The 12,649-nt window shown below is 33.2% G+C and overlaps 2 protein-coding genes across 2 annotated transcripts; one reads left to right on the top strand and one right to left on the bottom strand.

The window, feature by feature from the left end:
* The first annotated feature begins 6,058 nt into the window (after positions 1 to 6,058).
* Positions 6,059 to 8,413, top strand: LOC111921057 (uncharacterized). Its single transcript, XM_023916648.3, has 2 exons — positions 6,059 to 6,211; positions 7,388 to 8,413. Exons 1-2 carry the CDS (start codon positions 6,176 to 6,178, stop codon positions 8,288 to 8,290), a joined length of 939 nt encoding a protein of 312 aa, XP_023772416.1. The 5' UTR covers positions 6,059 to 6,175; the 3' UTR covers positions 8,291 to 8,413.
* Positions 8,414 to 8,745: 332 nt separating this feature from the next.
* Positions 8,746 to 11,092, bottom strand: LOC111921056 (monofunctional riboflavin biosynthesis protein RIBA 3, chloroplastic). Its single transcript, XM_023916647.3, has 6 exons — positions 10,629 to 11,092; positions 10,312 to 10,530; positions 9,901 to 10,223; positions 9,711 to 9,840; positions 9,343 to 9,639; positions 8,746 to 9,132 (listed from the first exon to the last, which is right to left on the bottom strand). The coding sequence occupies exons 1-6, from the start codon at positions 10,992 to 10,994 to the stop codon at positions 8,881 to 8,883; spliced, it is 1,587 nt and encodes a 528-aa protein (XP_023772415.1). The 5' UTR covers positions 10,995 to 11,092; the 3' UTR covers positions 8,746 to 8,880.
* Positions 11,093 to 12,649: the final 1,557 nt, after the last annotated feature.

The following is a 12,649-nucleotide window of genomic DNA, read 5'->3' as shown; positions in this document are numbered from 1 at the left end:
TAAGGAATTCAATAAGCATTGTTCTCTGGAAGTTTAATTGTTTTCTAAATACATGTCAAAGCTAGTGGGAGCATAAGTGTTATGCTGGTAAATAATAATAATAATAATAATAATCATCATGTTAGTGGGAGCATGATTATTATGGTAAAGTATTGCGAGTTAGCAATATTAATTATAGAAAACAAAGATTCACTTTGCAAAGTTGTAATGTTTCAAAAATTGTTTTGCTATAATTAAGGGAGAGAATATTATACTTCATTTCAAAATTCTAAAGCTTAGATCGAGAAATGTTAATAAATTTAGTCAAGGATATATAGTGCATTCTCAAATTCGATTATGATCACGGCATCCCTCTTCATAGATCGAATTGTGGGAACAGGACACATAAAATATTATGGCAAAAGGATGATAAAGTATCACTTCTTTATGTGAGACATTATGCATCATGTCCAATACGCTTCGGGTATAGGATCGATTGCATATGCTGTAATATTTTACCATTCTAAAATTTTCCAAATGCCTAGGGCATTAAGAGGGAAAAAGGAACTAGAATCGGTTTTGACTAAAATAATTAAACAACTATCAAAGGAAAATATGAGGTTCACTGAGGATTTGTCGTTTGTGAGTAGTTAGAAGTATAGTACTGAATGGGCTATATTGACATTATTATGAATAGATAAGATTCTATTAAGAATAAGCTGTCATATGGCAAATATGGAAATGTCTCCATATTAGGAGTTGGATGTTGAGAGTCTGTGTCTAGATTAGAAACTTTTATGCAAGAAGGATATTCAAAGGAATGTACTTTGAATGTGAGACTTCACGTCTGTGGAATTATCTTGTAACAATTTCCGATAGATTACTTTGTAATTTCATTGTCCAAAGTCTTGGTGACTTTTGTGCTATGACTTTGCGAAAGGATCGTTGCATAAAATGTTAGAATCTAGCATATTCTCGTAGTTGCAAGAACCTTGTGTTCTAACACTAATAATAGGGATTGGGAATTGTGAAATGAGCATCATTGGAAAGGTTTTTCAATTGATTTATTTCACAAAGTATGGACCATAGGAAACCAAAGTGTGCATGCTTGGAGCATGGGACAATTGTGGTTATAATTCAAGTAATAAGTTGATTTTCTGAAACTATAAGCAATGAATAATGAGTAATCAATATGGTGTTTAAATAAAAGTGTTTTTATTTACGCTCAAAAGCTTTGGGGCCATATAGGATTAATATTATTATTGCGTTTCACTTTGCATGTTTTGACTTCCCGAATAATAAGATTATTCAAACTCCACAGCCGCTCGTACTTTTGGAAGTAAGTAGTGAATCAAGACTGTCATGAACTGGATTGTAGATTGTCTAAGGATAGACATGGCAATAGATTTGCTGCAACGTTCATGAGTACTCAGAAATTGAGATTTGAGAAATTGGATAAACCCACGCTCAGAGTATTACTTCATGGAATTCATCACGAGTAATACTGAGATGATAATATCTATGATCTTGAAACAGAGATATATGAGTTGTAATTTGCAAGTCGGCTATACATTGGTGATACGAGAACGCATCAGTAACTTGGTGTTATAAAACGTATTGTCATGTATGGTTTGATGAGTAAAAGATACAAGCATATGATTCAATGTTTATTCGTTCCTTTTGCCTTAACCGAAAAAGCAATATTTGTGGGCCCCTCGATGATTTGGTGTTGACTTATGTGCTGGGCCCAGCCAGGACTAATTGATGTGTTCGATTAGAAGTCCTATATCATCACAAATCAGAAATCGGGAAACATAGATTCTGGACTAAGAGATTGATTGTATTCCATGTCTTATGTCTGGGGATATCTTGCAGAACGAAGGATTATATGATCACTTATCTTAGGACTCGTAACTGACTGGGTCAGAGTTCGGCAGCAGCTTTTTGGAAGCTACAATTTGCTGGTCAAATTTAGAAGGCATACTAGCAATTATAGTTACAGACTTATCCAAGTGGGAGACTGTTGGATTAGGTGTCTAAGCCCATAACTATAATTGGTATGTACTTGAATTGATAGCAGCACAGTCCTTTTGGGTTGCCCTCAAACCTAGCAACCGGACAAGGAAATTATGAAAGGAGAGATATTAATTTATTATAAGATTAATAAATTAATATAAATGAATTTATTAATATGTTAAAAGATTAATATATTAATAAGAAATCATTTTGTTTAATTAATTGTTAGCCATAAATTAATCAAAATTAATTTTAGGGTTAAAAGAATTAATTATAAAGTGTAGGGACTAGTTTGCAATTATCTAATAGTTGAGTGGAAGGCTCCAGAACCTCCTTGGAAGGAGGTGGACGAAATCTATAGGGGAAACCCTAAGGATTTCGTCCAAGGGGGCTTGGATAAGGCCTTTGGCTTTGCTTAGGCCCTAAGCAAGGAGCATTAGGGTTTTTCCTAAACCCTAGATCCCTCAACTATATAAGGAGCCTCCTGGTTCACATTTTGGTCACTCTTTCTTTGGAAGAAACCCTTAGGGCCGAAAATTGCATACTCCCTCTCTCTCCTTCTACTTTCCTTCTTGCTAGTTTGGGTGTGATTCCATTAGAGGCATTACACTTGGGGTGCTAAGCTTCCAAGAAGATCAAGATCAAGATCAAGGGAATTATTAATTGTTTACTATAACAATTGAAAGGTATGTAATTACTAAACCCTAGTTTGTAAATTTTGATTGTAGCCTCTATCATCTAGGGTTCTTGTTTTGCAATTCAAAGTTGTATGTTCAATAGATAAAACATAAATCCAAAGTAGGTTGCATGTGAACTTAGGAATTGTTTTTCTAGTTTATTTGTTTTACCTAAAACCCATCATAAAGGCACGTCATAAATGGATGCTGAATTTTATGACATCTAAATGTGTGTCATCTTCATTTATGACAAGGGCTTTAATGATATGCAATACGTGTCGTAAATGCACGTCGTAATTTGTGTGTCGTCTTCCTTTATGACAGGGCCGTCCTTGACACACAATGTGTGTCGTAAATATGCGTCGTAAGTTTATGACACACAAAAGCGTTTCGACTTCCTTTATGAGAGAGCCTTCATTGACATACATTTGCGTGTCATTTGTGGTTTTTACAACTCGCAATGCGTTTCATTAAAGGGTATTTTGTAGTGGTGTAAACTACTATGTTTGAGACATGTAGTTGTATATTACTATTGGAGTTAATGAGTAAGAATTACTGAAAGGAAGAGAGATAAAGATAGAGATACAGAGAGAGAGAGAGAGAGAGAGAAAGAGAGATGAATAGATAGATAGAAAGAGAAAGAGGAAGAGAGATATAGATACATAGAAAAGAGATAGAGGTAAAAATACGGGAAGAGGTAAATAGATAGAGGTGTAGAAAGAAATAGTGTATGAATAATAAGAGAGAGAGAGAGAGAGAGAGAGAGAGAGAGAGTAAGTAAGTAAGTAAGTAAGTATATAAAGATAGAAAGAAAATAGAGTAGTAGTACAGAGATAAAGAGATATAGAGCATGAACATAGAGATAGTGAAAGATAGTATGTGTAGAGAGGGAGAGTGAAAGAGAGAGAGAGAGGGGGGAGGGAGAGAGAGAGAGAGAGAGAGAGAGAGAGAGAGAGAGTAGAAAAAGAAAATAAGAATAAGTATAGAAAATGTAAAGAATGACAAAAAGAATGAGTATCTTGTGAAAGTTTAATGACAGATTGAGTAGTTGTAAATCCATTAGTATTGTATTTAGAGAAAATGGTTGAGTTACGATTATTATGTGGATTGAAATAATGATTACTCACTAAGTTCTTTGTAGCTTATCATTTTTGTGATATGTGTTTTGCAGGTAAATTTATATAAGCAAAGAAAGAAGAAAAAATATTGTAATATCCGATTCAGATGATTGAATTTTTTTTTTGAATCGTTCATATTGATAACTATTTGTATTGGCATGTTAATATAAGCGTACACCAATGTATTTTATTAAATAAAAAGTGAATTTTTTTGGGTATACCTTGTGTAAAAAAAGTCAAGTGTTACATTTTTGTACAAAAAATAAATAAATAAGTGACCTTTTAAAATAAACATGACAAGCTCGTTAGGCTAACTGGAAAAGAAGTGACACAGATATTGTTTGGCGTTGAGGATTTGAACAATTGAAAATCGAGATAGAATAATAGAAAATAAATGTGATGTTTCAGTTTTCAGCATCAAACTAATGTGTCACATGTGTTTCGTCTTCAAGAATCAAGATCGCTCACTGTGATGTGACATATCGGACAATTAATAATGGACTAATTGAGATTTGAGATGTATTAAATTTGGATTAATTTTGAAGAATATGAACCCTTTAGAATTAAATCCATTAAAACTTAGCTTAACAAAATGAGAAATTAAATATCCAATAAACTTGCAAAACTCACATTACATACAATTTGCATAAAACACGTGTAAAGTATCATTTTTACGCGCAATTCATTTTTTAGTAAATCATATGAAATCACACTTTTTTTATATAGAATATAATTCCAAACAACCTTCGGTTTCGAACTTGTATTGTCAATTTGTCATTACACAAATCACCAAATATAACCATATAAGTCCAAAATATTTTAAATTACACTAGTAGAATGCAAACTCACGATATCCCTATATTCTTGTAGAAACCTTAAATTGGTCTTTTTAGACTTGTAATTTTCTATATCATATAAATGCTTTTCTCAAAAAACATATGTTTTAAATGTTATCTATCACACTTAACCGAGCACTATAATCCAATCATTTAAAAGAGTTCCTACATATTAAATACATTCTATGCGTCATAAAGATATCAATTTAATGTCATTTATATGTTTTTTCCTTAGTCATACACCATTACTTATCATCCATTAACGGTAGTGCATGAGATCATTTAGTGTGGACTTATATTTTTCTTATGTTAGATGTCCTTAACAGAAGCACTGTTCATATTTTCAAATAAAAAATTGATTGTCTATAATTTTTAGGAATTAATTCGTACATAATATATTTTTTTCATATATAACAATTAATGTTTTATAAATTTATACAATATAACATTTTAATGCATAAATTATTATGTGTAGAGAAAACTATTATGTACCTATAGCTATCATAATTCTAAATCAAAATGTTTTATTGTACTTTTATAAGACTTGGATATTATTGTAATTTAAGCAGCAATCAAAAAAGTGGTTTAAAAACAAAACCAAATTATAACACAAACCATCAAACTTAAACTTAGCTGTAGATGAAATTCATCAATATAGTCGTGATAGAATCAATATAGTCGTGATAGATAAGGCATCATACCATATTAACATTTATAATTGTTTGTAACTACTTTTAATCTTAATCATTGTTTTCTTTTGTTAAACTTATTAAAATCATTATTCTATAATTTGTTTAAATAATTTAGTTTATTTACAATTCATTCTTAAAAATTCTTTAAACATCATACAAGCGTTTTTTTTTTTGAAGTAGAAAGCGTCAAATTTATTAGACGGTGGCAATAACGTCTGCATGTTCACAACCCCGTTTATCCAATAAAATATAGCCATGTCAGCAAATAGAAAGATGCAAGTGGACCCCACTATCGACCCTAAAACATTCTCACTAGTTTTCTGACTCTGTCTCTTAATTAAATAAAATTCATAAAAAAGTTAAAAATAACAAATAAAATATATTACGCTGAATATTATTTTATTAAACTACAAAAGAAATTTTATGTCGAATAAAAATCAATTTTTATAATTTATAAACTTTCAAATTTGTAACTAATTCTATGGTAAAAAAAAGTCAAATATTTAATGAGTGGAGTTATTAATGGCAACTTACCTTTGTTAAAATGTAAAATTTAAACCCCGTATTAATTATTCATAAAACCGTTAGAGGTATTATCTTTAGCAACAGACAATTGCCCTAAAAAAATGGAACAAATTTTCTAAAAGTTCCAAAATAAAGAAAAATAAAACCCACCGAATTTTTATTTTTTATTTTCAAAAAGAAAAAGAAAACAATTTCTCCCCATTGTCTTGTCTTATATTGAGAGCTCTGTTCTATAAAAGACTCAACACCCTTCTCTCTCCAAACTCCCCCCCACAAGATTTTGCTTTCTTTTCACACAATCACCACGGAAGAAAGAGAGAACGAGACAAAAAATGGAAGAATTTTCATCTTTATGGAGTTATCAAGAGGTGGGTTATGATTCATCACTCATTCTTTGTTTGATGTTTAGTTCTTGAGTATATACCGTTGTTTTTCGCGATAAATACTGGTTTTTCCGCCATTGTTGAGTTTTACTGACTACAAATTGAGCTCAAAATCCGACGTTTCACTTCTGGGGTTTAACCAATTTGTGGATTACTTGCATTGATTATCAATTTAATTGAATTTTGAAATGGGCGTTTCGTTAATTAGGGAGTTATTTCAATGGGTTTTTTAAGATGGTGATCTTCTGATCTTCAGATTCTGATTAAACCATATATTAAATTCAGATTTCAAGGTATCTCTTCTCGGGTTTTGACAATATGTTATATGATTGTGCTTATGGTTCATTTGGATTCCCTTTTGAAGTAAAATTTAGTCAAATTAATAGTTTTTCGATGATTTTTGGAGTAAATTTTAGTCAAATTAACAGAATTTACTCGCTCTCTGTTCTTCAGAAACCCTGTGAAACCATTTTACACAAAAAGGGACATTTTTCTTTAGATTCTTCTTGAAATTCTCAATTGTGAGATCCTTGTTGATTTTTGGTCTCATTAATGTGGTTTAATTGTATCTTTATGTGCAAAAAGATTTATTGCATTCTCTGTTTATCAGAAACATTCATGCAATAATTATTTGTACGATACATATTTGCATCACTCTGTACATTTTTACTGTCAATTTCTGATTTCCTTTTATGAATTTGGTTATATATTTATTTACGGTCCTTTTTTAGCTATAAAAAAAGTGTCTTTTCTGTCCACTTTTTCTTGGCTTTTTGAAAACTTTTACATTCTCCATCATATTATTGTTCATGTAGTGATAAAATATGATATATAGTCCTTATGCCAATAGAAGTCTTTGATGTTGATTTCTCTTAACCATTTATTGTTATTAAACACGATAAATATTATAATCAAAATGTCATTTTTACCACATCAAGATTGTTGGTTGATCGGTATATTGTCTGCCTTTAGGTGTTTATGGGCCCTTGGGATCCGATCATCGGTCCCATTTACCGTATAAAAGTCACTTTTGACTTGTCACACTTAATTTAACAGTATCTCATTTTATTCTAATTTGTGTGTAATCGATTTTATGTGGTAATCTTAAAACAATATTTGAATTTTTGACTAATCGATATCTTGAAATTCTTGAAATTGCAGAACGTCGATGAACTCAAACAAAAACTTTTGTACAGGACACTTGAATTGGAAGCAGTAAAAGCCGAAACGGATGAAAAAATGAAAAGAAACACGGAATCGATGAAACAAGTGTTACAACTTTTAAAGATTGCTTATGAAGAAAGAGATGAAGCAAAAGATCAACTTCAAAAGCTACTAATCAAGATTATGCCAACAAATGATCAACAAATCTTCAATCCCGCAAACCCTTCAATCCCTAATTGTTTCATCAACGATCAAATTCAACATCATCAAGGCCCATTGATGATACCCGCTAAAGCAAATTCAAGTATCACCGAATCAAATAGCCTCTCGGATGCATACAATCATAGCTCATCTCCCGTTGACTCTTTTTTTGACCCAATTCCATCACCCGAATTCTCTAACATCAATGTTGAAACCCCATTTGTTCAAGATTATAACGTACCAAAAGTGGATCAAGCTACTTTGATGATGGAGAGGATGATTAGAGGCAAGAGTTTGCCACAAAAGGGGAACTTACTGCAAACAGTTTTGGAAGCGGGCCCGCTTCTGCAGACACTGCTTGTAGCAGGCCCGCTTCCAAGGTGGCGGAATCCGCCACCATTGCAAGCTTTTCACATCCCACCAATGGTGGTTTCATCAGATCATATTCCTACAACTCAAAAACAGGATGTGGGGAGTCCTTTTAAGTTATTGATGAAAGAATCGCAACCGTATGCTGAAATGGGGTGCGGGAGTTCTTCTCAGATGATGGCGGTTTCCGGTGGTGGTGGTGGCGGCAGCGGTGGTGGTGTTTTGAGTTTTGGTGATGTTAATTTTGGTAGTAATTTTCAAGGGAGTATGATAGGTTGCCCTGGTGCTAGTAGTTTTGGCACAATTGGAAAGAGGCAAAGGTTACATTAAGTTCTGAAATTTTTATTTTTACTTTTTGTAAAGGGTTTTTGATATATAATATGATGGGGTGTATATGGTGAATTGGTGATATCCTGTTTTTGGGATTTTGATTTCATGAAGCTGATTTTATTATATCGTTTTAGTATAATTTTCATTTATGTCAATTTCATACTTTTTGTCAAGTTGTAACATCATTCGACATGAGAATCTTAAAAACGATCTAAAGATTGTCTCCTGTGTTTTAACAATATAAAATCTCACTGGAAATTGTATGATTGGAGGGTCATCAAGAAATCTAGGGTTATTACTACATTCATTCTTGGTTATTTTATAAGTGTCAAAAATGGCACCAAACAAATAACATTTCGAGAAGAGTCACAAAATTGTATGATTGTACTTAAATTATCTCGTATACTTTTTTGTATAAATATGTCAATTTGAATAGTATTGTGGATACATGTGTGTGAAATTCAAAATCATATGGGATTATCTCGTATACTTTTTTGTACAAATATATCAATTTGAATAGTATTGCGGATACATGTGTGTGAAATTCAAAATCATATCTGATTATAGTCCGAACAAAATGGTAGTCAGTTTCATAACTTTGTATCTGACACATCTGATGAGTCATTTTTATATGTTTTCGGACTAATTAAAGGGATATCAGATCCATATATATGACCCATCTTTGTTCTTTTTGTTTCAAAGTACCTTCTATTTTCATCTGTAATCGGTGTCAATACTGGAACTCGACCAACAATTGCCAAACCGTAACCCTTGAGACCAGTAAACTTGGCCGGATTATTAGTCATTAGCTGCATTGTCTGAACTCCAATGTCTCTTAACATCTACAAAAAAATAAATAAATAAATAAATCATTATCCAATACAACACAATGGTGTTTGTATCAGACACACATACGTCTAACAAACATATTGTGCCTAACACGTAATACATATCAAACATAATGTGTCTAAGTGGACACAATATATGTGATATGTAACAGACACATTGTACACATTTACAATGTGTCTGTCTGATACAGAGAGTCTAACCACCTGAGCGCCGATTCCATATTCTCGTGCATCGGGAGCAAAACCGAGCTCGAGATTCGCTTCTACAGTATCATGACCTTGATCTTGCAAATTATACGCTTTTAACTTATGTCCCAACCCGATACCTCTTCCTTCATGTCCCCGAAGATAAATTAGGGCTCCTCGACCCGATTCCTCAATTATCTGCATGGCCAATTCCAATTGTTTCCCACAATCACACCGACCCGACCCAAATATGTCCCCGGTCAAACATTCTGAGTGAACCCGTACTAACACATCGTGCCCGTTTCCAATGTCGCCCTGTTTACAAAAGATCCGAACCATTAGACCCGAAATTGATTTAGGGTTTTGAAAATTGTTGACTTTTGTACCTTGACTATGGCTATATGCTCTGTTCCATCTAGTTTTGATCGATAACAATAAGCTTCAAACAAACCCCACTTCGTTGGTAGCCTAGAAATCGCAACTCTTTCAACTAATCTTTCCCTCTTCCTTCTATACCTGCAATTCGAATCACGTTTACCAATGGATTCAATCAGTCGATAAAACATGAACGATTACCTGATCAAATCGGTGATCAGAACAAGAGGGATGTTGTGATCAAGTGCTAGTTTTTGTAAGCGATTCAATTGGGCGATAGAACCATCTTCTGGATTCACGATGGTTGAAAGAACAGAAACTGGATCCAAACCAGCGAGTTTGACAAGATCAACGGACGCCTCCGTGTGCCCTGATCGTCGGAGAACACCGCCGTTTCGGTACTTTAATGGAAACACATGGCCGGGTCTTCTGAAACTTTCAGGGCCGGAGGAACGGGATGCTAAAGCAAGAATCGTTTTTGCTCTATCGGAAGCAGATACTCCGGTTGCTGTGTCGATTGCGTCCTTATAAAGAAAGTGAATTGTTAGTAATTTTGGAAATGAACAAGACACATTGATGTTTCGAAATGGTTATGGAAGAATAGTAGAATACCACTGTGATTGTGAATGATGGTGCTGAAGATTTGTGTTCGTTTTCCGGTGACATTAGAGGGAGGTTTAATCTTTCGAGATCGTTAGTTGTCATGCCGACGGAGATGATCCCGGAGCCGTGTCTGATCACGAATCCGATGGTTTCTGGAGTTGCAAATGATGCTGCCAAGACGAAGTTTCCTTCGATATCGCCATTTTCGTCGTCGACAACGATCACAAACTTTTAAAGATTTGATTTCAATAGTAATAAATAAGTCCAAATGTATGGTAATCAGAAGTGAAGTGTAATTATGGTGATGAGGATGTTTGTTTACCAACCTTTCCTTCCCGGAGAGTGGTAAGAGCGTCCTCGACGGAGGAGAAGCCGTCGGAGGGGCAATCGGGATCACCCTCGGCATCGCTAACAAAGAAATTAACGGTGTCAGGGGTTATCTCAGCATCGACTGTCATAAAAGCGTCTGAAATTTCCGGCGTAGGGAACAGTTCTCCGGCGTCTGAAGCTGAAACACCGAAACCCAAACCGTTCTCACTGCCGCCGTCGTCGTTCCCGAGTGCCCAGCAAGTGAAAGTGAGTGTCTTGTGGGCGGAAAGCGGTGGTGGCTTGGGAGGTGCGTAGGTTGATGTGTGTCTTGTGGTGGTGGTGAATGGTGGGAATAGTGGGTGGTAGAAGATGACGGAATCCATGGTGGTAGGCGGTGGAAAGAAGCACCTCTTGTTGTGGATGCGATTTGTAACGTGGCTTTGTGTTCTGTTTTCTTTATCCAAAACAGGGGAGTTGCTCTTGAAGTGACACCCGAATTTAAATTACACTATTTGTTTTTTTTTTTTTTTTTTTTTTTTTTTTTTTTTAACCGGTAAATCTAATCTATTCCTAAACTAACAACACTTATTCCACTTATGTCCGCGACGGGACTTGAACCCTCGACCTCAAAGAGGGAGGGCAACACCTGATACCGCTGGGCTAGAAGCCCTTTGGTAATTACACTATTTGTTATATCAAATTTTCTTTATCCATATCTATTATTCATAATATTAAGTTATTATTAATGATTGTTTTTTTCAAAAAATTGATGTTACGAAGCAAAATGAATAGGCATCAAATAATCGATTATAGTTCTAATATGTAATTTCGTAAATGAATAGGCATAAATTATCGATTATAGTTCTAATATGTTATGTGCCATGAACCTTTGAATAAAATCAGAATATGGTGTTGTTATTTTTAGAAATAAGTTACAAATTATGCTTCTGAAAAATTTATTTGATTTGATGAAATGAAAAGAAAATTCAGTAAACAAAAATAATATAATAAAATCACTCATTACATCTAATTTTTGTGCAACGGTAAATTGTAGAAATACCGAAAACGAACAAAAACGTAGTAGTGCTAGCTAAATCCCAGCCCAATAAATGTCCTGGTGGGCCTCGTTGAGGCATGGTTTGGTCCAAGCCCAATCTGGTTTTTATATTTTTCTCTTGGGCAATTAATCAAAACACCAGTTAATAACTAATAAGTAATAACCATACATTCCACTTCCAGCAGCAACAAATTAATTTTATTTCGGCTATTATTTTCTTCGTGGAGATTAACATCATTTTGGCGGATGTCAAATAATTTATTTTCAGTTAATAGTTTCCTTATAGATGTTTCCAAAGAAATGAAGGGTTGTAGCGATCAAGTGATTCCCATTTGACCAAATAGCGTTTTAAATAATTTTATATTTTATTAATTAGGTTTAAACATGTGCAAACTATAATTTTTTTTTGAACCGGATAACAAATTAAAATAATATTGATACTTTAATGATTTTGAAAGAGTTATTAATTTCTTTTGTATATTTTAGATGACTTTGTGTGCAATTTTATAATCGTTTATTCAAATTAATTAAAATGTTTTGAAGATAGGAGTGGCGTTCTTTATGTGTAGATTAATGAGAAAAATGATTTTATTGTATAATAAAAAAATAAATAGAATAGAAAATGGAAACACAATTAACCATGGAAATGCAATTGTTATATGAAAAAAATTAAGATATTGTAAGACACATGTATGAATACAAAATAAATTACAAATGAAAATCAAGAATAAAATATGTTTTGTTATTAATAAATAAAAGATATTATAAGAAATAAAATTCTACAAGATGCTTCTAAAACTTATGCAAACTACAACATCATAAATATGTGAATTTGATTGGAGTTGTAGATGATTTTTCAAATTAGTAAATAATAGACATATTACAAAGCTTCTAATTTTGGTCCTCACAACTTTGATGATGTTTTTTTTGTATATTTTTCTAATTATGTGTACCATCAGTAAAAAAAAAAAGAGTAGCCCT

Source organism: Lactuca sativa, chromosome 5 (genome assembly GCF_002870075.4).
Source record: "Lactuca sativa cultivar Salinas chromosome 5, Lsat_Salinas_v11, whole genome shotgun sequence".
Classification (NCBI taxonomy): Eukaryota; Viridiplantae; Streptophyta; class Magnoliopsida; order Asterales; family Asteraceae; genus Lactuca; species Lactuca sativa.
This window is presented reverse-complemented; position numbering and strand designations above follow the sequence as displayed.